This window comes from Drosophila erecta, unplaced genomic scaffold (genome assembly GCF_003286155.1).
Source record: "Drosophila erecta strain 14021-0224.00,06,07 unplaced genomic scaffold, DereRS2 tig00000021-arrow-pilon, whole genome shotgun sequence".
Lineage (NCBI taxonomy): Eukaryota > Metazoa > Arthropoda > Insecta > Diptera > Drosophilidae > Drosophila > Drosophila erecta.
Window position 1 is genome coordinate 9,851,501 of NW_020825198.1, and position 26,921 is coordinate 9,878,421.

General features: G+C 41.9%; 4 protein-coding genes across 10 annotated transcripts in view; 3 read left to right on the top strand and 1 right to left on the bottom strand.

Annotated features, from left to right (window-relative positions):
- The window catches only part of LOC6544629 (protein furry), a 46,304-nt gene that overhangs the window by 6,102 nt on the left and 13,281 nt on the right, over positions 1-26,921 (bottom strand). For all 7 annotated transcript variants that reach the window (XM_001972168.3, XM_015157752.2, XM_015157749.2 and 4 more), the window contains 14 exons: positions 25,947-26,114; positions 25,730-25,879; positions 25,490-25,659; positions 25,274-25,428; positions 25,065-25,175; positions 24,845-24,999; positions 22,431-22,594; positions 4,986-5,105; positions 4,748-4,881; positions 4,585-4,683; positions 4,379-4,513; positions 4,141-4,312; positions 3,953-4,058; positions 3,553-3,888 (listed from right to left, as the gene is read on the bottom strand). In XM_001972168.3, the coding sequence (XP_001972204.1) occupies positions 3,553-3,888; positions 3,953-4,058; positions 4,141-4,312; positions 4,379-4,513; positions 4,585-4,683; positions 4,748-4,881; positions 4,986-5,105; positions 22,431-22,594; positions 24,845-24,999; positions 25,065-25,175; positions 25,274-25,428; positions 25,490-25,659; positions 25,730-25,879; positions 25,947-26,114 (2,175 nt within the window). The remainder of the gene's footprint in view (positions 1-3,552; positions 3,889-3,952; positions 4,059-4,140; positions 4,313-4,378; positions 4,514-4,584; positions 4,684-4,747; positions 4,882-4,985; positions 5,106-22,430; positions 22,595-24,844; positions 25,000-25,064; positions 25,176-25,273; positions 25,429-25,489; positions 25,660-25,729; positions 25,880-25,946; positions 26,115-26,921) is intronic.
- On the top strand, positions 195-1,022 carry LOC6544630 (serine protease 1). The gene has a single exon (XM_026976623.1). The coding sequence runs from the start codon at positions 195-197 to the stop codon at positions 978-980; it is 786 nt and encodes a 261-aa protein (XP_026832424.1). The 3' UTR covers positions 981-1,022.
- On the top strand, positions 2,584-3,477 carry LOC6543972 (serine protease 1). The gene has a single exon (XM_001972170.3). It carries the CDS (start codon positions 2,597-2,599, stop codon positions 3,389-3,391), a length of 795 nt encoding a protein of 264 aa, XP_001972206.1. The 5' UTR covers positions 2,584-2,596; the 3' UTR covers positions 3,392-3,477.
- LOC6543973 (neuropeptides capa receptor) lies at positions 6,436-20,687 on the top strand. Its single transcript, XM_001972171.3, has 7 exons — positions 6,436-7,083; positions 11,875-12,017; positions 12,512-12,753; positions 13,153-13,274; positions 14,979-15,097; positions 15,221-15,291; positions 20,565-20,687. The coding sequence occupies exons 1-7, from the start codon at positions 6,436-6,438 to the stop codon at positions 20,660-20,662; spliced, it is 1,443 nt and encodes a 480-aa protein (XP_001972207.2). The 3' UTR covers positions 20,663-20,687.

Sequence of the window (26,921 nt, forward strand, 5' to 3'; positions counted from 1 at the left end):
AGAAAACGCCGTATCGTTAAGTGGATTTGGTCAATATGGGGTTGAAAAAAGAAATGTATTGCTTGCGAAATTATCTGAGCTAATACCCCCACTCATTAAGTGTAGAAAGCACTGATAACCAACGATGAGTTGGGTGCTAATTACCTGCAACCAATACTTATATAAAAAGAAGAAACCTGAGCGATATAGATTCAATGGTAAGCATGACTGTAAAGCTGGCTTTGTTGCTTTTGTTCGTTGCCACAGTCTGTGCCCACAGGAATCGCAATCGAACGACTCATCATGGTGGTCCCCAGGATATCATCGTGAATGGCTATCCGGCCTACGAGGGCAAGGCACCGTATGCTGTGGGCCTGCGGATGAACAATGGAGCCGTGGGCGGAGGATCCGTAATTGGAAACACTTGGGTCCTGACCGCTGCCCATTGCCTGACCACCGATTCAGTGACCATCCACTACGGCTCGAATCGGGCCTGGAACGGTCAGCTTCAGCATACGGTGAACAAGGCTAACTTCTTCCGGCACCCAGGCTATCCCAACACCGCTGGTCATGACATCGGACTCGTTCGCACCCCGTACGTGAGCTTCACCAACCTGATCAACAAAGTTTCGCTGCCCAAGTTCAGCCAAAAGGGTGAGCGTTTCGAGAACTGGTGGTGCGTGGCCTGCGGCTGGGGAGGAATGGCCAATGGAGGGTTGGCCGACTGGCTGCAGTGCATGGACGTGCAAGTGATTAGCAACGGAGAATGTGCCAGGTCATACGGATCGGTGGCCAGCACTGATATGTGCACCCGGGCCACCGATGGCAAGTCCGTGTGTGGTGGCGACTCCGGCGGAGCACTGGTCACACACGACAACCCCATCCAAGTGGGCGTCATCACCTTTGCATCCATCGGCTGCAAGTCTGGACCTTCGGGCTACACCCGTGTCTCCGATCACTTGGACTGGATCCGAGAGAAGTCTGGAATTGCCTATTACTAAAAAGTATAATCGACGTATTCAAATGAAATCTATTTAACCATGTATCCTGATATTTTTGTTGCACTTTAAATGTTCGCATGTAAAACTATGTATATTCACAATGAGCAGAAAAATGACTCTAAAAATGACTCTTGTTCAATTGAAAAATATACAAAAAATTGCTCCTTTGAAAATGTTAATTGTTATAAACCTCATTAGAAATTAATTTTCATTTTCTTTTTTATTTCTTTTCTTATTACTAATAAAATTACTTGGGTTTTATTGATAGTATATTCATACTTTAAATTAGATGAACTTTACTAGTGATTAAATAAATTATTTATTATAGTCCTAATGAGAAAAAGTTCTTGAGCTGATTAAGAGATATACTTGTGTTTGTGAAGCGTATTTACACAAAGATTTTAAACAAATCCGTCATCGATAAGGCTCCCGAATCGTATATAAACACGCGTTGTTCTGGGCAGAGTACTAAGTTTCTTCCGAGCCATGAAGCTGTTCCTTCTTACCCTCTCCGTGGCCTTAGCCGTGGCCGCCGCCTCGTCAGGCTTTAACCGATCCAGCCTCCTGCCCCATTTCCTACTAAGCTTTTGCTAAAGCCTTTGTATTTTTCCAATATTACATTTACAATTATCAAATACAACTGTGCATCACCTTTTAAAATGTGGTAATAAAGAATATCTCACTTTAAACTCTGGAAGTTTGGTCTTAACTGAGGTCTATTTTATAAAATGCATATATATATATATATTAATATAAAAACTGCTGAAAATAAAAGGCACAAGGATTAAGTGCCTGTAGAAGGTGTCCGGAACAAAGCGACCATTCAAAGTTGCCTCCTTACCCGGCGCCCCAAGAAAAAGATCACTAACAAGATGCCCCCAACCAGGTGCCCCTTCCAAAGTACTCCGTACACGGTGCCCCTAATAGGAGTCCCGTACAACAACTGTATAAGTGTACTTAAATGTATATATTCTTAGCACCCATATATTTGTTGCCTAGAAAAGATTTCATTCACACGCCATAAAGTACAATTCAGGTGGTCCTCAGATTGAAGTACTTTTCTAATTAAATAAATTAGGTAAAATATAAGTAGTTGGCAATAAGGAGTGTGATAATTGTAGACCAGTAAGATAACAATACGAGGTCTAAGATAACAGAGCAAGCAAAAACCCTGACGTAAAACTGACGAATTTACTCAAACATGCAATCAAAATAAGGAAAATATAAGGCTTGTTTTGGTGTGGCTGAGATCTTGGCTAGCGAAAGTCTACTATATTATTTTAGTGTTGTGACAATGTGTCACAAATTTATAGATCAGCGTGTAATCTTATCTATACTTGCTTCATAAGGAGTAAAATAGATCAATTGATTTACGAGCCATTGTGGGTCCCAGTATATTTTGCACTTCCTACTTCAGATGCTAATTCCATAACAAAAGATTAGAAATGGAAACTCCGAGTTCAAGTGCAAGGCATGAATGGATTTCGTACGTATGGGTGAGATACGATTTCATTGTTGATTGGTAGTGAGAATTGGCATCGTTATCAAAAACCATTGTCTCACAAATCGTATAAAAGCAGGCTGCCGCGGCCAGAAGAATAAGTTTCTTCATAGCCATGAAACTGTTCCTGCTAACTCTCTCCGCGGCTTTGGCCTTGGTGGCCGCCTCCCCGACCGGTCTGAACCGCACCAGCCTCCTGTCCCAGGGACCCGAGGGCCGCATCGTCAACGGCTACCCAGCTCCCGAGGGCAAGGCTCCCTACATTGTGGGCTTGTTCATCCTCACCGATGGAAGCAACAGTGCCGCTGTTGGAGCTGGTACCATCATTGCCAACAACTGGATCCTGACCGCCGCTCACTGCCTGACCACCGACTACGTGGAGATCCACTACGGATCCAACTGGGGCTGGAACGGTGCTTACAGGCAGACCGTCCGCCGTGACAACTTCATCAGCCATCCCGACTGGCCCGCTCAGGGCGGCCGAGACATCGGTCTGATCCGCACTCCCCATGTCGACTTCAACGGTCTGATCAACAAGATCCCTCTGCCCAGCATGAACGAGCAGAACGAACGCTACCAGGACACTTGGTGCGTCGCTTGCGGATGGGGCGGTATGGACAACGGAAACCTGGCTGACTGGCTGCAGTGCATCGATGTCCAGATCATCAGCAACAGCGAGTGCGAGCGCTCCTATGGCTCGGTCGCCGGTACCGACATGTGCACCCGTCAGGCCGATGGAAAGTCCGTGTGCGGAGGTGACTCCGGTGGCCCCCTGGTCACACACGACAATGCTCGTCTCGTCGGTGTGATCACCTTTGCTTCCGGCAGCTGCCACGACGGACCCTCCGGCTACACCCGCGTCTCGGACTACTTGGGATGGATCCGCGACCACACTGGCATCTCCTACTAAATGGCTTAGGAACAGTAATGGCAATGTGAAGGATTCTTCAGCAAAGTCTTTGCTCTTCTAAATAAATTCATTCGAAAACTGCAAAAGTCTTGACTCCCAATTGAACGAAATTCTTTTCCTAGCAATGTACCTTTCAATTTATAAAACACAGAAGCACTCACCTGTGGAAGCCACTGATGGGCAGACTAACATCGGGTAGAAATTCAGTGAGCGGTGCAAAGTATCCTCCATATTCAGGCATTGGCAGTGGATGCGGATGGGCGTTTGGCGGAGCATCCGACGCTCCGCGCAGCTCCACGTTTTCCTCCTGCCGCAGTTCCGGATCGTTGATCAGTATATCCTCCGGTCGAGGTAGTATGGAAGGTCCAGATGCTGCTCGAATCTTATCGGCGCCTCGAGGTGGACGATTGCCACTTGATCCGGGAGTAACTGCAGCGGCGGCAGCAGCTGCAGCTGCTTGGGTATATGCCCTAATGCCGCTGTCCGATTTGCAGGTGCTGCGGAAAATAAATATTTATATATAACTACCATATGAAATGGAAATTAATCATATTGGCTTACCCTATTTTGATGGGATCCTCTCCGCTGTGCCGTTTCGTGTGAATTGTGCCCTTCTCCACAGCCAGGTCCTGGATCCTGGAGTCATTAATGCCACCTGCAGCTTGGCCTGCCACAAAATAACCAATTAAATTGAATAAAAATCTCAAATTATCTTTTAAGATTCTGTAGTGGCCAATTGTTGGACGTACCATCAGCACTGTGACTGGATGCCTTCCGCATGCTGGTCAATCGGTAGAAAGGTGGCGTCTCCGTGCGCTCAATCAGACAGTTGAGCGTCTCCACAGTCTGCAGCTCCGCCATGAGCTCATCCAGCAACCGATCCGGACAGCTACGCACCAGATAGAGTGCCACTCGCTTGGCCTGATTAAATGCGTGGAAAACATTAGAACTATGTACTTCTGGTTAGAGTTGAAGTCCGGAACTTACATAGGGCAGCAGTTCAGTGGGTGCCATGCCACTCATGATTACCAAGTAGCGCAGGATAACCTTCAGATTGTTCGGCCAAAACTGGCAAAGTGTGCCCCACAGCTCCTCGATGTCGCGTGGATGGGCGTCGGAGAACTGCAGTGGAAGCAATTAAAGATTAAAGTCCATCCGCTGTGCAGGAGGTGAGCATATATTCATTCCTATACCTTGGCTGTGATGTAGAAGAGATTGTTCAGAATCATTTCCGTTGCCTCCGTTGAACCTGTGCCCTCGCGTCGTCCACGCGTCCCCGAGTCCGGAAAATACTGCCAAGGAATAGAGGGAGCAATGGTTTGAATCCGTCTCCGGTTTATTTCATGCTTCGCTTACCATAATGTAGGAAAGGGGCGTGGCGGGCGGCACACTTGTGGCCACCAGCTCCATGTTTTGCAGCCAGGGAAGGAGGCACTGTAGCAGCAGGGCACGCACATCCTCCCGTGCGCTTTGGAACCGATGGGTGATTTCTGTAATGCGATATAAAGGAAATATTAGTAAATTAAGCTTCTTCTATTTCTAGTATTTATGATTTTGTTTCATGTTATTTATAGAAGAGGATTACAATACTCACCAGAAAATATGGACATGGTAAGTTCCGGTCGTAGCTGCGCCAGTTGTTTCGACAGGAAGCGCTGGGATCGGCAGTAAGCGCTGCTCAGCAAGACGTCCAAGGTGCCCACCTTATCATCCTCTGAAAATGGTGGAAAAGCACAGGGGTTTAATATAATAGTACCAGTACATCACGTAAAATTGTACGCGATGTTCAAGCCCAACCAGGATGCACTGCCTCAGTCTGTGCGGCCATTTAGGAGCTCCTGACTCGAGCACGGCCAAAAGGCAACTACGTAGAAATGCTTAAGTAAAACCTTCGGTAATGGCGTTGGCCATTTTCCAATGCCAGTGAAGCGAGCTTTCTGCGGCATCTGGAAAAGCGCGGCGGCGGCTTGTTATTGTTTTCATTGCCGCCCAGTGACTATGTGACCACAAGAATTCCGCGTCACAATGGCTGTTTAGCGGCCCATTGTCTACCACCTAGTGGCGTTGTTCTCCTCCTGCGAATCCTGCTGGGCTAATCCTTCGACGGAACAAACTACCACTAGTTGCTGCTGCTCCTGCCAACCCTGACCTTGTCACCTGTTGATTTTATGAATGAATCCGCACCGGCGCAGTGGCCGGGCAAAAAGCTTTCACTTGGCGCCTTCCAAGAGGCAATCGAAAGCAGTTTAAAAGGCTGCCACGTCCATTGTCTCGGCTTAGTTGCGCGCTCATTGTCCTGATGGTTGGACGAACTGGCCAAGAAACAACATCTCAATTAGCCACCGAGTTGAACAGAGTGTTTGAAAAGCGGCGGTTAAAGAAACAATTTCCTAATCAAATGCGCCAGCACATGCCCAAAATAAACAAACGAATTTGATTCTGAGAATTAACAATTAATTGGAAAAATATCGAAAAATTTCTTTGGCTTGCGAACAAAAAATGGAAAAAATAAAACTAGACTGCAAATAAATTGTGCTTTGTGAAAAGAAGAACCCTCAGAAGTTTTGAGGAAATCAAGAACTTTTTGTGTGTGGCAAAAGTTTTTTTTTTATGAATTTACCTGGCGATTCTTCTTTGTTTACATCATTACGAACTGTGAAGAAAAAATGTTTGCCCGATAATGAACTTATAACACATAGGCGAACAACAATCGGAAGTTCCAAGTTTGCCGAAGGAAAAGTTTGGCAGAAAGTTTAAAAGTTGAAAATTCTTAATTAAGATTAAGTTAAGCGGAAATAGGAATTCGTGTGAAAGTGCCAAGTGAAATAGTTTGGTTGGCCAATCCAAAAATAATCTTTCACCTCTCAATTGAAATAGACCAACATATGTCCGCGGAAATGCAAATAGTTTTTCCTTTGACCTGCTACAATTAAAACATGAATAAATAGTGCAGTGCAGTAATGAAAGTGTCGCATTGGAATACAAACGGTTCTGCAAATATTTCAAAATAAAACCAATTATAAATGACCATTGCCACTTTAAATATGGATATGGAGTATGAAGCCAACAGTAGTGACTCTACAACTGCGACAACAGAAGCAGATTTCAGTCCAACATTGGGCGAATCAAATGTCACGGAGTTCAATTCAACAGGGATGGACGTGAATGATTCAACTGGCGAGGATGATATGCTAAAGATAGCCTTCTTTATAGGGGATTTCGTACATCAGTTCTATATACCAGTAGTTTGCTGCACGGGCAGCATTGGGAACATCCTCTCCGTGTTTGTCTTCTTCAGGACCAAGTTGAGGAAGTTATCCTCCAGCTTTTACCTGGCCGCTCTCGCCGTCAGCGACACCTGCTTCCTGGCCGGACTTTTCGCACAGTGGCTGAACTTCCTCAACGTGGACATCTACAATCGGAACTACTTCTGCCAGTTCTTCACCTTCTTCAGCTACTTGGCCAGCTTCTGCTCCGTGTGGTTTGTGGTGGCCTTCACCGTGGAGCGCTTCATAGCGGTCATCTATCCACTGAAGCGCCAGACCATGTGCACCGTGCGGCGGGCCAAGATCGTCCTGTTTTGCCTGACCCTCGTGGGTTGTTTGCACTGTCTGCCCTATATAGTGATTGCCAAGCCGGTGTTTATGCCCAAACTGAACACCACCATTTGCGATCTCAACTCGGAATACAAAGTGAGTGTGCTCAAAATGCCATTAGCCATTGTTTTGTGTAATTTATACTGTACGTTGCACGCAGAACTACAAACAAACCAATTTACCCGCAAAGAGTGAAATTTATCTCAATGTGTTGATTTTGTAAACAAATATTTTCGGTTATTACCATAGACCCCCATGGGTACAGAGTATATATGCTCTAAATGCTTTGAGCAATACGAGTATGTGAATGAAGCCCATACAAATGAAAATGTGTTTATTAGGCAATAGTTAAAGTGGCAGCAACTAATAAATTAAGCACATCCCACAAGCCATTTACCATTTAAATGGTATAGCATACACATAGTTCCGCACCATAATGGTATTTGAAAGTTATTTAAAGCAGTCCAGGCCATTTTGGATTCAAAGCGAAAACTTCTCGGGTTGTAGCAATTTCATGCTGTCATGCATCAAAATTCATACTTCATCTAGCGCATTCCTACAGTTCTCTGAATTTTTCATATGGGTTGCCACTAACAACCAGCGACACAACGAAAATTTATCTACCATTTCCCGCACCAATATTTTGCTTTTCAAAAGGTAACCCACACGTGGGAATGCTGGTATTTGTGTTTTTTGTCTACATATGTATTGGAATTTGAATGTGAGTGGCATTGTATGCTTTGCCTTAGCAAAAGGCCAGCTACATTGTTATCAAATATTTAACAGAAAATAAGTTTTATGAATTCGATTTGGGTGAGTGAAAGTTTTCGGAGAAATGATAAGCACAAGTTTAAAAGGTTGATGGATAATCTTAGGAATCTGTCAAAGGCATTTACAGATGTTTTCCGGCCAAACTCTGACTTGACAGCTCTGGAGCTCTCGAATCCTTCGTCACTTTTACTCCACTTGGTATTGACACTTTGTCAATAAGATATGCCGATCATGCGCCAGCCCGCCAGTCGCAGTGCCCACTAATTTGGCCAAAACTAGAGCAATTAGTCAATTAATTGGGTTCCAAAAGACGAATAGCCAACCGCTGTGTGGGTTAACTGGCAAATTAAGCATACATGGGCGAAGCAAAAAAGGCCCCACAAATTGGCTGGGGAACGGGTCAAACAACGGTCCAAAAAGGAAAACAGCGAAAAGCCAAAATTGTCAAAACGGTTAAGCCAGATAGAAACTGCTGAAAAGTCGAAGATATAAGTGCTCTTTTAGGGAGAATAAATTAGACGTATTCATGACCCAGCATTGATTGAAAGCCATTTATAGTTTATAGTTTTCATAAATATACTTTAGTATTCAGCCGCGATAATTGGAAAACTTTCCATTTATTAGTGCTGATCGAATTTCAGCTTATTTGCGAAATCCATAGCTTAACTGCGCTGCAAAAATTTAAGAGAACACTTTTATTTTCGCCCAACAAGTTGGGTAAACTAGGATGACTAAAAAACAAAAGGGCATTTCACCGACCCGTAGACAAAGACAAATATTTTTTCTGGCCCCGCAGCACTAATAGGGCAAAAAAAGGAAACATTGAATCCACCGCCAGGCACAGGAACCGACCAATTGGGTGTGTCTGCTGCGTCTGAAGGATGACAATGCCAATTCTCAAGGCCCAATAAATCTCAAATTTCATTCGCTTTTCAGCTGTTTACCTTTGCCTTGGCGGCAGTCGCTTTTCAGGCCTGAAATTCAATGCTAATTTTTCACAATGCGTGGGCGGACGCAATGCAATGCAAACAGAAGGCCAGGAGATCCAGGATACAAAGTGAGACTCAGTCAGGCAGTCAGCCAGCCAGCCAGCCAGGCGGCCTATTAGCCAAATTGGCCCCAATGAAGCGTTAAGTGTCGCGCCTACGTTTATTTCCCGATTCGATTGGTAGCTTGATGGATGAGTTGAGCAGGCGAAGCTCCCTAGGCTAGAATGGCAATATGCGCTTTCAATCAGCAGAGGTTACACTGCGGAAAACGAGGGCAGCCGTCTTAAAAAGTCCTTTTTTCAAGCGGTTCCTCTCACCGAAATCATCGACATACTCAATGCTTTTCCAACTTGTTGCCAATATTTCAAAGTGTACCCGTGAATTGTAACCAATTTGGTTTGACAACAATTCCGTTTGAGCGATGGGAACCACGACTCCAAAGCCAGTCAACAGATGTCACAAGTCTAGCGGCCAAGGAAATATGCACGAATTCCATTGGCAACCATGTGCTGGGCGCCAAAATGATTTGGCTGTGAGTGGGGCAGCATGGGTGGGCACATGGAAGCTGCGAAGTGCGGTGAACAATATTGCAAAACGGGAACGCTGAAGAAGACCACATAAATTTTGAAACAGACATCGGTTCTAAGCTGTAAATAGACGGTTTGCACTTGGCGGTACGAATGTATAGGGAAAGAAAGAAATCATTGTGTAATAGCCTTTCGGATGCAGAGGCACTCCTCTTTGGAATCGCGACCAGATGCCACTCGGGAAGCTCTGCAAGTTGATTTTTATGGGTATATTCGGGAAGAATGATGAATAGCCAAATTACAAAAGAAGCGCTGCCTAATTTACAGCGTTCACTGGAAATGGTAATCCCAATTAAAATTAGGAAACTGGAAACGCCTATTACTCCTTAAATGGTATTTTATGTAAGCTCTTTTTGATAATAAAATTCGATCCCATACCCAGCAGCCATCAATAAAGATGTCGTCCTTTGATGTGACCAGGCAGCAGATGTGATGCCAACTGGAAATCGACTAAGCTCATGAAAATCTCAATGTGGCAAACTAAGGCCACAGGAAGTGACCAAACATAGAGCACAAATAAAATATTCATGGTATTGAATAGGAAGTGGCCAATGAATGGCCAGAGGCATGGGTAACATTTAGCCCGGATATGGCTTATGCCAATTCGCACTCGAGTTGCAAGACTTCAAATATCTAACATTCTCTTTGATTCGAATTTGAATTAGATTTCCACTACTTTGCAAACATTTTCTTTTTAATCCTTAAAAATTCAACCAAAATGCGTATTATATTCCGTTTATATTAAAATTGAGAAATGTTTTTTCGGTAACTCTAAGTACCCATTTTCCCCAACTCAAATCAATACATGCTCGAATATGGTAAAATTTCGTTTTGAAGGGATAACAACGAAAATGAATTAAATTTTCTTCAAGATTAATTATACTCCCATAACAATTTCGTGTATTAGGAGCCTCAAAGGGCAGACATCGCCATCATCGTCGATTGATTGAAAATTTACGAGCTATTACACTTTGATCCACTTGACACACACCGGCGCCAAAAACAGAACAGAAAAAATTGGGATGCCCTTCCCAAAAAAGCAAATAGAAAAGCAAATAGATTGAATGGTTTGGTCAGGCAGGTCAGCTTTTACGATTATGACGGCCATTCGGGCGACTTTCCAGAGTGTTTTTCAAGGTGTTTACTGGCCAAAAGCCCCGGAACCAAATGGCCAGTCGACAAATAAAATGGCCGATCAATAGATGACCATTTGAACTCCCTTACTAAGCTGGCACAAAATATAAAAAGTACACAATTTATAGAACAATTAAAGTGAGAAACACTGAACCATTTCGGTTCATGTTCCAAGCGTTTTTAGGCCAATGAAGAAAAAAATGAAAATGTAATCAAAACACTACATACCACTTGGGCAAAAGATGTGCGCCGATGGCGGAATATTTAATGTTGAAATTTAATGTTGAAAACCTTTTTGGCGTACAGACTGTATTTTACAGATGAAAAAGATATAGAGACGGCCTGGGCAGCCATTTCGATTTAGTCACATACTGTGACTAACATAATTGCAATACATTTTGATGAGTGCCAACACTTCAAATTATGCAAATTGGATGAGCCGCCAGGAATTACGACAAAGTCCACTGACTGATGATGATGGCATATCTAGAATATTTAAACTTAAATAGCTGCCCGACCAGCTGCTTTGATTAGAGAACTACGGGTGAGCAGTTGGATGGGCCTTAATGGCTGGTAATGCGCTTATGGACTTCCATTTCTGGTTAATTGTGATTGAAACAAATGGAATTGCTTTGGCCAAAAATTAGCCAAGCCAAATGGCCATTCACAACTGTGTTTCGTAGAAATTAATTCGAGAGTTCATGGAACGTTTCAGATTGAACATTTCGGACATGAAAATATGCAGGCAGCCAGGAATTTGCCTGCTCGAAAGCTTTCACCCCAGGGAAAGTGGAAAATAAATGCACAAGACGATGTGAAAATAGTTTAACCCTTTCAAAAGAGAGGCCGGGAAAAGCAGCAGGGCTGAGCAGAAAATGCCGAGATTAAAAAACGGGCCAAAAGGTCAAACTCTGGTTGTTAAGAGCGGAAACTTATCGCCGCAGCTTCAAATAATTCTGTTAAATTTCCCGGCCAGCGAATTATGCAAATTGAAACAAGATCTTCTCGAGGAAATTAGGTTTTAAGTTGCACTGGCGATTTTGCTTAAGCCCAATGGGTATTTCGATTTGAAAACAAACAAACTTTCCACAAGCTCTGTGTGTCACGCAAATGGATTACGAATACCATTTCGTTTTCCAAATTTAATTTATTTTAGTCGATGCAAAAGAGTTCTGTTGACGCTCAGACAAAATCCCAACCAAAACTTTAATTTGTTCGAAATAAGATTAAAGCTACTGGGTGTGGCAAGGCCAAATTACGTACTCGTGGCGTATACTCAATTTAGTGTACGGCTTGCGTATACGCCACGTTGGCCCAGCCACAAAAACCAATCGAATTGCAACCACAGAGGCACGATGATAATAATAATAAAAAAAATAAAAAAAACACATCCCTCTCATTCGCAGGAACAACTGGCCCTCTTCAACTACTGGGACTCCATTGTCGTCTACGCGGTGCCCTTCACCACCATCGCCGTTCTGAACACCTGTACAGGTTGCACGGTGTGGAAGTTTGCCACCGTTCGCCGCACGCTGACCATGCACAAGATGTGAGTAGTGACCACTGGATAATCGCCGTTCGACCCATTGACATAAAAAGCTATGGGGGGATTTTTTGACAAGTCCGTAAAAAAGAGAAAACAAAATGTCATTGCTTCTATTGCTTCTGGAATTGCATTAAAATTTCTACATATGCCTATATTACATTGCCGCAGAAAGGGCTATTTTAAAACGTTGCACGTAATTTAATTTTAGCCGTAAATGCATCTCCACTCTCCTTTGAGAATAAGCTACAAATAGTTTATTGAATTTTGTAGTTACGTAGGAGAGGCTACGTGGACTAAAAATCCGTAATCCTAATCCGTAAAGCTGGCAGCTGTATAAAGTACCTACTCATTTTTGATGGTTATTATATTTATTATTATTATTAGTTTGATTATTTGCTTTAGTGCTCTGAAGAGGCTAACAATGTGCAAAGTTATTTTACGCTCTTGCCTTGTTTTAGAAATTCCTAATGCACTTTTATGTTGTTCTTGCTGTTCAGGAAGCCCCAAACGAACAGCATGCCATCGAACTCGTCGAACTCATCGGGAGGAGCATCTGCAGTGGCCTCGTACCGCCTTTCGGCATCGCTGAAGCGCCAGAAGTCGACAGGAACGCATCCAAGTGGACAGCATATTGTGGCCAACAGGCAGCCGGATGATCAGGAGCAACAGCAGTCGCAGCAGCACCAGCAGCATCAAATAAACAATTGCCAACACCATTGCGAGATTACGCAGAAACCAGGTAAGAGCCCTTCGGATGGCTTTTCATTCGAAAAATGTCAGAGGCTTCACTGTGGAACTCGTCCTGCTGACATTTGCCGGCAAATTGGCTCCGGCTAAAAAGCTAAAACTTTTACTTAAGCCATTTAAGTTGGGTCGGCAAATTGTGAATTTGTTTGAAACCATTTTGCTGGCAACAGGGTTTGACATTAAAAATGACAAAACAAAAGACGTTGAAAGCTGGAGCAGAAATGTATGAAAAACTTTCTGACAGCTGCAGTCTTAGCCAAGTTTGTGCGACACTGACAAATTGTCAAACAATTGGCCAACTATTACGTATAATTTCCAACTAATTACAAAGTCTGCGGAACTGTGAAGATTATCTCAGATTAACTCCTTGCTTCCTATTTACTTTTCATAGCCCGTCGCAAGGTACAAAACTCATCGCAGCTCAAGGTAACCAAAATGCTGCTAATTGTCTCAACGGTTTTTGTCTGCCTCAATTTGCCAAGCTGCCTGCTGCGCATCGAGGCCTATTGGGAGGTAAGTGATGCAAACAGTAATGTTCTTCTCGGCCAATCAGTCTGCTTGAAATATGTATCTCCGCTATTGTATCCTCGCACAAAGATAGGACATATGCATTGTTATGTCGGCACAATGATGGAACACTACTTTGGGCTGACCCAAATAATTTTATTAGCAGCCGTTGGGCAGATCTTAATGTGGTGCGGGACAAGTAAACAAGCCAAGTGTACACCGAAAGCAATTGGTGTGGATGGAAAGGTATTTCAAATATACGTAGTTGCCTGTCCAGCATCAGTATCAGATTTAAATCTGCTGTGCTGGCCAGATCGTCAGTCGAAGGGTATTGCAGGCACACAATCTATGTAGTAATTTTTCGCAGTGGAAGTATGCCTAATGCCCGGCCAAAACAATGCACACCAAGTAGTGTTATAAGTTGGACGTCAGCTGTCTGCTACTAATTATCTGGCCGCAAATGCGAGAGATGGCGTTCAAGCTGGGATCAATTTCTGACCCATGCTCATATCTGAGCTGGCCAGAACAACAGTGGAAATGTTGGCATGACAACTATAAACTATTTTAGCTGCTTGAGAGGATGGGGCCAACTGCTGCTCCCGACTGAAATCCTTTGCCATTTCGCCCACTTAGCTCAACTGTAGTGTTAAATCCAGGAATTGCTTACATCAAAAGGCAAAACATTTTAATGTCCTCGCCAAGTGAGCACAGACTGGTTGGCATGGTGAAAGGCACATAGGTGTTAATTATGGTTTAATTAGTTTGTGCACTTCGGAGGCAAATCATAAAAATAAAATCAGTTCCGTGTCAAAATAAGTACGCCAGGTGATCAGGATCATTCATTCCTATATCATACCCATTAAGGGAAACTGCAAAAATGCTTCCGCAATTCAATTTAAATTCCTGTCATTAAATTAAGCTGACTACTGAAAATGAGATAAACTGTGTAATTTAAGCTCTTTCGAACTGCATAAATATTAATTAAATTCGAGTCTATACACAGGAACTTAAAGGGTGCTTTTCAATAATGTGTGTTTGGCAGAAGTAAATTATTCTTTCGTTGTTAAAATGCTGCTCTATTCGGCCGTAAAAAAATATCAAAGCATTCTGCAAAATGCTGTCATTCTAAATTACGCCAAATTGAATACATGTCGTCAACTGTCACAGCATTGACGTATTTTATTTGTATGCAAAACAAATCGACGGCGCTGAGATACTGCCTCAAAAATATCAGTACCTTGTTTAACGACTTAAATAACTCATACAAAAATCTCCGACCTTATAAGACTTTTAAGCTAACATGTATTCTTCTATTTATAGTATTGAGTTTTTCTCCCCAATTCACATGTCAACTTTAAAATGCCGCAAAATCAATTGATTGAGGCACGAAATTAATTGAGTGGAAAAAAAGGACGGCAGTCTAGAGCTGAATTATTATTCCGACATTTCCTTCGAGATTAAGAGGTCAGGGGTTAGGGGTCAGATCAACAAGCACGTGCGCTTACACATAATAAATGAGATAAATTACTAATTCCAGAAATAATTTAGCCATTAGTGAGTTATGAAAAATGTTGCAACAGTATCGCTATCCCCATTAGAAGCTCACAGGTCAAAGTCGGAAGTCACCGGGGCAACGTACAAGTTAATAATTGGCAAACATATACCGATTGATGCTATTACCATTTATGACATTTTTCCATCATTTCACAGACGGAGTCGGAACGAAACGAGAACTCCACAATTGCTTTGCAATATATTTTTCACGCTTTCTTCATCACCAATTTTGGCATCAATTTCGTGCTTTACTGCGTCAGTGGACAGAATTTCCGGTAAGTAATGCGCCGCAAATTACCCCAAAATGACGCGTGTTTATGTAGCTGGCTTTTATCAGCATTTAAATACATTTATTCCCATTTCCTTCTTTTTTTTTTGCATTTTCACCGAATTCACAGCAAAGCCGTATTGAGTATTTTCCGAAGGGTTTCATCCGCTCAACGGGAGGCAGGAAACACCCAAGTGACAGGTGAGTGGGTGAATTTCTCTGCAATGAAAAGGGATAAGGGCACATATTGCATTCAAATGAGAAAATCTCATATGACAAATGCGATTTTATGTGCTTGAAAAGCTTAAACATTTGATGTGATGTGCAAGGCACACTTAATATTCAGCAACTTTCCTCGCAAGGTTCCTTATGAAATCTCGAGTGAGAGATTAGTTCATGTTCTACTTATACTTAAATCATTTCAGACATACGAGTTTAGTGGGATTTGCATCAAATTATTTCAGACTTAACTGAGATTAAATTTCGAATGAGCGCAATTGGTTTACCAAGAGGCTTACTTTATCCATAAACAATAGTAGACAGTTTCAATTGCATTCAAATCTTTAAGCGAACGATATTAAATTTAATAGAAAACGTTTAAGACAATCATTTGGACGACACACAGGCGGTTGGGAGAGAAAATTGCACAGAAAATGCCCCCCAGTCAGCAGAAAGAAGAAGTTTAGGATTACAAGTTTGCAACTTCAATGGTTCCTTCCTGCATGAAAAAATACAACACACAGTACTTTGCTGGTTCAAACTTTACTTCAGTGCATACTTAACGCTGGCTAAATCCTGTACAAAACGCCAACAAGACTGTGGTTTTCCACAGCTGCGCTTGACATCTGCACTTGGGGAAAAAAGGTTTTAAAGCGTGTTGCACTTAAAACTTTAATGCAATTTAAGTTGCTCCGAATAATAATAGTAACATGTATTTGCATTGAAGGTGGTGCAGGAGGTCAGTGGCTTTCTAGAGATGAGATTTGCTGGGTAGAAAATGTGTGACAACCAAACCAGTTGCAGAAACATTTGTTACACCCGGATTTTCTGGCTGATTCTGCTGGCTTGACAAAAACCCAGATAAACTCAGCTCAGCCAGACATAAAACGGATGTCTGTAGCAGAGATTCGTATGCATTAAAGTGGCCACTACACTTTCTCCTTGGGAATTAAATTTTCCCTCTGCCCGAAAGAGCTGAACACTAATTGTTGTTTTGTTGCTGTTGTTCCTCCTCCAGAGACGTGGAAAACTTTTCCTATAAACGCTCTAGCAGTGGGGCCAAACAAATCAGTACTAACGCCATGCCTTCTGTTAATGAAAAGCGGTAAGCAATGTCAACGGGGAAAACCAAAAAGGAAAAGAGGTCAAGAAAGGGCGGATGTAGGCACTAATCAGCAGGGGAAAAGGATTATGGAGTAGTATAGTAGACAGTAATTTGCCTTTCATTATAACAGAATTTAAGTTAGCTAACGGCTACGCTAAGATACTCGGCTTAGAATACTCAGTTAAAACATCAACACTATTGCTAATGAGAAGAGTTAAGTCGAGTTTTCCCTTGGGTCACTTTCATAATTTGGTCGATAGAGAAGAACTTCAAGTTATGAATGCAAATCGCATTTTAATTGCTCACTTTTTACGAATGCAATTTTGCTGACATGTAACTGGGGCAAGTGATGTTCCTTTCCGCTTGAGGAAACTTTCTCATGCATTCAATAATCACTTTAACGTATGCCTCCTGGTCAGCAAAATGGAAGCCATTATGCAATAAATTTATGTAAAACAAGAATGCTACAGTCGAGTTCCCGGCTATCAGATACCCATTACTCAGTTAGTGGGAGTGCAAACGAGAAATTTCAACTTTTTCTGGAATATCGGTAGAAATTGTGGAATTTGTGGAATTCTAAATTTGAATGTAGATCTTTAGAGAATTTCGCCTGAAACATTTAGAGGTATGCCACTTCAAAATTCGATTAAGATAAGTTGAGTTATGGAGCTTAAAACATCTGAATGGGGACATTTTTTAATTTTTTTGAATTTCTACAACAATATACATCAGAAAAATTACAAAAAAATATTTCAAAAAAATGTTACATACTTTTTAACGAATCTAGTATACCCTTTTACTCTACGAGTAACGGGTATAAATATAGTTGACGCCCAACTTAGCCACAGACTGAAGTTTAATCAAATTTTCTTTGTTTGCAAATAGTTCATGAATATTATTTAACAATGGATATTGATTTTAAAAGACAATAACTTGGCCAACAATTTAGTTTGTCCTTATAATTTCAATATAAATTTAAATTCATATTTATATGACTTGTTTTGAGTTTTCCTCCGGGTGCTTGAGCAGGCAGCAAGTATTCACCCCCCTTTTCGATTCAACCATCATTCATTCACCAGTCGTAAAATTTAGTTTTACGATTTTCCAGCTCACCTTTGGGGGCATTCATTTTTAATATATTACTAAAGCCAAGACCATTTTTAAAGAGCTATTTTTCTTAAGCTCTCTTGGTTGGTATATACGGAAAGCCATAAAAATGTCAAGGTGCATATTTATTTTAAAGTATGGTTTTCCACTTGTTAATTAGAAATGTTAGCCAATTCGTTAAAAGCGGGAAATAGAATAAACGGAAAACGTAAGTCAGTGTCAGGACCTGTGCCACACGAATCCTGTCAACACGGCAATGAAAAAAGGACCTTGGTTAAAGTAAAATTCATATGTAAATGAAAATGAAAACTGGGGAAAAGTAAAAGGCAGAAGGAAAGCGACGGAAAGGATTCTATGGAGGAAGCTGCGAGCTAAAAAGGATCAAACAGGATAAGAAAGTGTGTTCCATGCAAATATTTACACCATGCAAATACACGAGGTGTCCTTGTTTTGTTTGCGTGTCCAGTGGGTAAAAGAGGGGAAGAATTTTCCCATTTGCAACAATTGAATTTACATTTAACAGTGTCGCAATGAAAGCGATGTACCAAAATGATTATTATTTGCTGTTTGTACTCCCCAACTTTCTACATTTCCGGGTTTCTTAATGTAAAAATGTTTCCACGTGACACATTACATAAAGTTGTAAGCTGTAAGTTATCATGGATTTCTTAACAAGACAATATCTTGTAGATGACAGTTGGCAAAAAGGGATTTAATGTTTCAGAGCAGATTTTCATCATGGCAAAAAATAAAGTCAAACACTAAATCTCAATGCAATCTGATTGATCGACTTACAGTTTCAAATCACTCCCGCTGAAATCGAAATCCGGTCAAAATAATCCGAAAATCAAACAGCGGAAATTGATGAGAAAAGCTAAGCGTTCGCACATTAAATTGCCACCCATCTATTTGCGCCTAATCATGACCTGCGGCAAGTGGTATAGTTAAGTTTCGCAAATACATTTTCCTTTTTCGCGCAGCATTACTCATACGCAACGTGGTACGTGTGCTGAATGCAATGGCAATTGCCGCTCCTCTCGGGATCTGCCCTCATTTAGGTGTTGCTTATTGGCCATAAATTACCAACCTATCCAGTCACGCATCCTCCTTAGGATGCCTCGTTGTGGAAGCCAATCCCAGTGCCCTCCAGTCTTTTCCTTGGCGAGTCAATCAGTGCTTTTCTCTGGAGAAGACAGTGCCACTTGCCGCCTCACGCTACTCAGGCATAGAAAAAGACAACTAGACATGTTTTACCTTCGTTGGTTTAAGGTGATTTAGATTGCAAGCCTTAAAGGTGTTGAACACACTTCCATTTTAAGTTCTTCAGAAAAAGTTAATATTCTGAGAATCATTTAACAAGCTGAAAAAACAGTAGGCAATAACCAATGCTTGGCCTATCGAGTTAGCAAATATTGTGTAAGAAGACTCATTTATAATGATTTATCTCAGATGGAGCATGAGTTTGGCCAGGAAATGACAGTTGTGGGTTGAATAGTAAGTGGATAGCCGAATGTAGCCTTGAACTCCTCGACATGTTAGCATTCTTACAAGTTTCACCGAGCCAGACTATTCATTGACTCAACGACACGACAAATTCACTTTAAATTTCTATGGCTTTCGTTTGAAAAAGATGGCGGAATGACTTATATCATATTCTGTGGGTGGCTCTATAATTTATTTAATAACTTACTAGAAACGGCACGAGCATAAAAAAGTAGTCACCGAAAAGCTGAGGGCTTCAAGAACAGTCGAAACACGTCATCATTAATCTTGCCAGGCCGCAAATATCCACACACATGGCAATCAACAAAAATTTGGAGGCAGAACGCCAAGGAGGGTGGAAATATACTCAAGAAGCTCAAGTGGCAGATTGCTATTTATACATCTTGTTTGTTGACTTTCGCGGAGAGACATTTTAAATAATTAAAGGGAAACAAAGTGTGTCAAATGCCATGCGTATGAATAAAAGTTTAATTTTGAGGTGAATTGAAATGAGCCGCAGATATACAATTGCTGCCAAAGGATAAACCATAATTAGCCAGAGCAAAGATCATAAAGGAAGAAATGCAAACAAGACAGACAAACATGGTTCTCATTGAAAAGTGTTCTCCGTTTATTGGCACTTTTTCGGGCGTTGTTTGCTTTTGAACACGAATGATTGATTAGCACAGATTGCCATGAAACACAATATGATGGGAACAAAAACGGACGAAAACAAGTGAATTGAATATGGGTCTACGCTCTCTTAAAACAGCGAACAAAAACCGAATGAACACTTCTGATTTGTTGATTTTTCAGGGGTCTTAAACACGATTTGTTCAGTGTTCGCTTGGTTCCCACGTTTGGTTCTTCTGGTATACCAATAAATTCTGTCCCAAAATAAGCCAAAAAGCCAGTTAAGCAGCCATTGAAAACCCCAAAGTACCAAATTTATAGTCTACTTTTGTGCGCCCTGCGGGGATTTTCATACGACTGACAACCTAAATCCGAAGTCCAGGTGAATGACAGTATGAATACAGGTCGCCCAAAATGACACCAGAAAACATGAGCAAATAAGGATTTAGCCTAGCAATTAATGCCATAATGATTTATCAGGATTCAATAATATTTATTTTTGACTTTGAAATGTTTATTTCCGGCAGTTAATCCCTAAGAGCATTAAAGTCTTTTGTGTTGACTTTGTTGGCAAACAAACCTTTTTGTATAGTATTTAAGTAAAACTGACCAACCTAAAAGTAATAGATAATGAAAATGCTATAGAAGGGCGAAAGCAATTTATGGATACTAATTGCACTCTTTACCCTTTTTGTGGTGTTAGTTTCGCAAAAGAATCCTTCCAGCAGCCCGGACAATTTATGCATATTTCTGGAATTTTTAATTATAACACCAAGCTAGCGCAAATTAAATATTCAAATTCAATCTAGAAACTAACGTAACAAACTGCCGATTTTGAAAGAGACTTAATAAGGGTTTTTACCACATTTACCATGCACTCGTAGTTTCCGAACCCATGTTAACCAAACTGTTTGGCTTTTCTTTTCAGTTTCTGAATATTGTCGCAATACTGGCACTTCAACTCGACGTCGGATGATGACGCAACATTGTTGGAATGAAATGCACGAGTTGCATCCACTCAAGTGAATGGCTGAGCTTACGGGAAAATTAACTTACAGGCTGCAAAGGCCAATGAATGATGTGAAATTGCGAAGTACGCCGCGGGTTGAGCCGGAATTTCGTTTTTAATTAGATTTCAGCAAACATAATATGAATAGGAGCACAAAGAAAGTAAAATTTACTTTACGAAATGGGACGAATACAAGCGAAACCTTTGTTCGTGATGTTTGTCAAGGCCAAGCGAAATCAAACAAAAATTAAAAAATTAAGAATGAACCGCAAGCGTCGACTTCATTTATTTAAGTGTTTAACTAACCGTATAGTAATAGACTAATTAATTTTTGTTTTGCTTTCAAAAGTGTACGCATATTTAAGCAGCTATTATACAAGCCCCAAAATCGAATTCAAATCCGCACGCAAAACTTAATTGAAACCTAACCACAGAAACACAATTTGAAAACGCCAATCGTATTACCCAATAGATTAGATTAATAAAAATGTATTCCTGTCTAACCAACCAAAAGCGAAAATGTATTCATGTAATAAATGTTAATTTCGTTAAATGAAAATTCGGCAATAGAGGCTTTTGATTGGATTGAATGGTCCATTTTAGCGTAACAATTTCAGATGACTTAAAATTATTTGGATCAACTTTAAAGAGCGGACAACTACAAGGACTTTGTTGTAGAATTTGGCAGCTTAAAGCAACTGCATGTGGGCAATCCTGAGCTGAGGCAATTTCAGTTACGGATGCTGACCAAATGCCATGGATTTATTATTATATTTTTAACATTACACGACTAAGCTTGTATTGCAGCATCCTGGACAAAAGGCAACCCAAAGTTCATCAGCTTAGTGCAGAGGCAGAAAAAAGGTCAAAGACTGCTTTCACGTGGGCAGACAGTGTTTTTCAGTCAACATCTTAAAGTCCTTCAACAACGAACTTTCAAAAGCAAAAAGCAATTGAAATTGGGCTAATTATAAATCTAGTGGAGTAGCGGCCTTATGAAATCCTTCCAAGAAGTAAAAAACAATGGTGGAGGCGCAATTTTTTATGGAGGAGTATCTACGGAGATTAGCCATAAGCATTTAGGATAAAGGAAAAATACGCAGGAATGGAAAAGTCCAATGTTCCATCGTTAAATGTAAACAAACAACAGAATCAGAAGACATCGAATACGCGAGCTATTTACGCATACAAAGCTTGTTAAATCTTCTTATGTAATGCAATAAAAATTCTACAGGCACTCTCGAGGTAAAATAATAACAGCACGGTAAGCACATATATATAACATTAAAATGCAAAATTCAAGCACCAACAAACAAGGAGAATAAACACCACTTGCCACACGGCGAAACATAACGAATAAAACTGGTCTACCCTCGAAGGAATTGTACTGAAAGGTTAGAGCCCTAACTTTACATTGAAAGTTTGAGTTGGTTTTCGTCATTCCATAATAAGCTTAGCCTCTGGGAAACAGTGAAAACTGTATGATGAAATATTTACATATTTGCAACCAAACAATTTTGATTTTTAAGAAATTGAAGACGCGCAAGTAACACATAACTAATGCATTCGTCAGCCAGTCAAAAATTATTATCAAAATAAAATTTAAGGAGTTTGTCCATAGCTTAAATTCAGATTATGTATTCTAGCTCAGAACAAGTGTGATATGAAATTGAATTGCAGCCTGGAGACTCCACCATGCCACTAAAAAGTTCTCCTTGTCACTTAATTTTCATTTTATTGCCATTAGCCCGCTTTACTTGTCGCTTTAGTAGGGAAATCTCATACCTTTTTCGCTGTCACTGTGCAAAGTGCCCACCACGCTGCCAAAGAATCGCTTGTCCAGGATCTGCAGCAGTTGCAACGCCGTGGCATGCACCTCCACTCGAGGACAGCCCGTCATCAGGAGGGTCACGGTTATCACGGATGTGTAATGGTCGCACGGGTATTCCCTGTAATTAGAGTGCAAAGAAAGGCGAGGGCTTTAATACGGCTTACAAAGTAACCTAATGAGGTTGTTGGCTTGTGGTTATGCGGTTCTCTGCTCCACACAATGCCGGAATTGTTCAGCTCAGCACTCACGCTGCCAGAAATCAACAGTTGTTGCTCCACCTGCAACAGCACCAGGCACCAGGCACCAGACACCAGGCACCAGTACCTGGTAACCGACCAGAAAAGCCATCACCCCATCCAAAATCCCGACAGATCCATTAAAATGTCGTAGCCCACTTTTAAACTCGCTTGTTTGCACACACATGCACCCACCCATACGCAAATTTTTAGCCCCCGGACTGAGCTGAGTGTGGAATAACACCTTCGGACCAGAGGGAGATACACTTTCGCCGAACCCCACCCGTCCAACCCAGTTCGCTTCTGCACTGGGTTCTGAATTGAATAATTTACGCAAATCGATTTTCGCTTTGCATCCCCACAAACACAAGACACAAGGCCTGGGCGCTACAAAGTATGCTGTGGTTTAAGTTCGGCTTGAAAGAAAAAAGGAAGTGCACATCTTTTATATATGGTCTAGGGCTTTGTATGGCCATAAAGATCACAGTTCAAGGACAAATGGCTAGCTATTGAAATAATGCGAATTCCAAAACACAAATTGCCTGCTGTAGTCACGCGAATCCCAAGCCCAAAATCGTTTAGATACTATCAATCATTCGTTGGGCAAGCTCTTTCGATTGCTTCAACGCCTTTAAATTGGCAGAGAAATTTAAAGAATTTATCACACCGCCCATTAAAACTAAAATGGTTTTCGCTTCGGTGTGCCAACAGCATGCCAACTGCCACAAAAAATCTGGACAGGCGGAAAATAAAGTCGAGAATGCCACGCGCTGGCCAGATGCTGCATGTGCCTGAACCACACTAAAACAAACAGGTAGACCTAATAGCAGTGGGTTTCGACCGCGAACTACCCTATATCTGTACTTATGCCCTGCGAAATAATGTTATACATGTCCCAACAGAAATAAGTGTGTCTAATTATTTAAATGCGCGGTATAAAATAAATCTTAAAACAGAGCAAGTCACTCTAATTAAAGGCCACATCAAGTGGAAGACGGCCGAATCTTGAATCATGACTTGACTTCATCAAATGTCCGCGATTACAGGGTATGTACAGCAGAGTACCAGCTGAAACGCAACTGCAATAAGACGCTGTCCAGCCGACAAATATCTTTGCCGCGCTTGTTCATTTGAAGTGGTCGAGATGCTTCTGCTCTGGTTCTATCCTTTGGTTTTGGGGGAACCGCACATCACACACCCCCACCAGGATAAACCACAATCTGGCGTACTCTCGTTACTATGTAAAACCGCCTCCAGTGTCGGCGACATCAGACATCAGCACATTTCGGCAAATTGCGGATGAAAAGTTTAAGCTGCGGTTAGACAGGCGGTTGTTTTTAGAATAGGTAATTAGTTTCTATTAAAACCGAGCAAACAAACTCAAATTATGTTGCGACATGTGTGCGTTTTTTACAATTTTCAGAGACCATACATATTTAATATCTGTCTGCCGTTTAATACGATTTAATAATGGCAATGACCTCAAAAGCTGTATTGCTCCGAGCCATGTTTATTTACCAAAAGTTTAATAAAGCCGAAATTAAATAAAATGTATGTGTATTTGATGCATTCTTTTCTGCTCCAAATATTCGTTAGTTTGGGGAGAATTCCTTTAAATTGTTGTATCAAAAACCTATAAAGGAGATCGCTTCCGACACATTTGTCCGCCCACTGCAGCTGCATTAAGTGCAATGGGCCATGCATGCTATGCTTCATGGCCTCAACTGTTTATCTAGCGATGTGTACAGGAAGCGCCACAGTTCGCTGCCATAATGGCCAAACCAAAATAATATATATATAAAGAAACAACTGGTTGAGGAAATAAAAAAAAAATTGTCCTGAACAAATAGGCTGTCATCCACTCATGTGTGCGCGTAAATTTAAAGAGTTGCCATTGTTGGCAGACACGTGAAATGCTACTTAAGAGTGCCGGGTAAATCGGTGTTCAAGTCCTTCAAGCCCCAATCCCCACCTGCATATATGGCATGGAGGCGATTACGGCGGAAAGTGAGGTGGGCGGAGAGTACTTGGCTGTCGAACAAGTTAAAACAAATTAAAGGGCACAACGTAAGGCGATTACGCAGCAAGCGACACCAGTGACCATGTTTAAATTGCCATTTCGCTTCACTTACTTGGCGCTAAAGATCGAGGCCAGGGCCAGGAAACAGGCATCTGCCTCACGTGGGGTCGAAGTGTAGCACCGGTCTATGACCCATTCCAATAGTTGTCCGATATCCGGATTGGACTCCAGCAACAGCACCACCGTATCTCTCGCCAGCTGGTAAATCTGTGTGAAAGTGAACCCAGTGTTAATTGTGGTTCAAGTGGAGGGACAAGTGGGTGGCGCTTTACCTTTTCGTTTTTGGAGGTCAGCAGCATATCCAGCCACTTGTAAATGATGCTATCGTCTTGTAGGTAAGATGGATTGAAGATTTGACCGCAACAGAGCAGGGCGGACATGGCCTAAAGAGGGAGAGGTGAGTCATTTAGAGCGTTACTCCTTAATGGCTTTAAAATCTGCAATATATGTAAAACACGGCGTCATTTGTTATTTAACTTGCCTGCAGGGCGCTAAACTGCAGCTTCTCCTCCTCGAGCGTATGGTCGCTCTGCATGGTGTACCCAAGTGGCTTGGAGAAGCTGCCGCACCAGGCGGCAAACAAATTGAATAGATTACGCTTCAGGACCCGGGAAAGCAGCGTGGCACAGGACTCGACTGAGAGAAATGAACAGGCAGTCAGTTGTAGCAGATGTATAGCAGAGCTTTGAGGTCTTACGTGAGAAGTTCTTAATCATCTTGCGTATGAAATTGCAAAAGTGGGCCTTCACCTCGCGAATACTGAGATTATCCTTGTCCGTCTCAGACGTTAGATAGCCCATTGCGCCCGAGATATACAGCACAAAGGTGGGATGCAGCGACATCGTGTCGCGTTCCAGCACACAGGTGCTGCAAATGGATGATGTTACGTCGTGACAATCAATATTCATATTGATCGTTGCGGTTCGAAGTGCCTTACCTCACACCAAACGTTCCGTTCTCGGCAATCTTCTCCAGCACTCGCACCACCTGCAGACGCAGGGCATCCCGTCGCCGCCTCCTGCGCATATTCTCCTGCTTGCAGTCCACCGCCTCACGGATATACACCACCAGCTCCTCCATCAAATCCCTGCCAGAACACACACACACTCTTTGTCAGTTGCATCAAGTCGGATATGGGTAGCTTTGAGACTTACTTGAGCGCATCGTGGTTTATCAGACCCAAGGCATTCACGGCGGCATCTCGCACATCGACCACCTCGCACCGGAGCAGCGGCACCACCAGTTTGTAGAGCGCTTGTGGGGATGCGCTGCCCATCGCTGACTTGTCACTGCGATCGGCGTTCAGGGAGTCCGGCGATGAGCTGTAAAACAAATTTATGGCCATGGATTTTAGTGTCAAACAGCGAGCGCTCCGGGGGCAGTAATTTCTGTTAATGCTCCTATCTGGTTGAGGGTGCTTGTGCTGCCTTGGCAAGGTCATCATTTAGCGAAAGTCCATAAAGTTTACTGCGATTTAAACTGCTAACCTGCTACGGCACTGGGTCTGTAAAAAGTCGCAAGTCGCTCACTTGACAAATTCGAGTTCCAGGCCGTTTTTTAAATATACATCTCGTTCGGACCCTCTGTGTCTACGGTGCAACAATAAACATTATGAATTTTAAACTCAAAATCATCTTTCAATTAAAACCCCACTTTTTTGTCGTCCTGAATTTTCCCTTTTCCTTTTGTTGGAGGGTTGGTCAGAGCGAATAATAATAAATGACAGCAAGCAAATAACAATTTTATATAATTTTTTTGCTGCTCCTGAAAAGCGAACACGAAGCTAAATCAAGCTTTTGCTGGTTATTGGGTAGCGGGATTCGTGGGGTTTTGGGAATTGTGGGTAACTGGCTGCCATGCGCTATATGAAAAATAAACAAACTTGTCTTGAAATTATTTTCAGAATACTGCAAATAGTGGGCGTGACCGGTCTGGCAGCGTGTTGCACAGGAAGGAGATGAGCAAACTGTTTGCCAAATCGAACGGAAACAACTTAACAACCAGATGAATAGGAAAATATCTCTGAAAATCAGTCTTAAATAAATAGATTTGCATTTGGAAAGCAACAACTATACAAACATTTTGCTTGAAGCAAGAAACAAATATACAACCATTTTGCTGAAAATTAA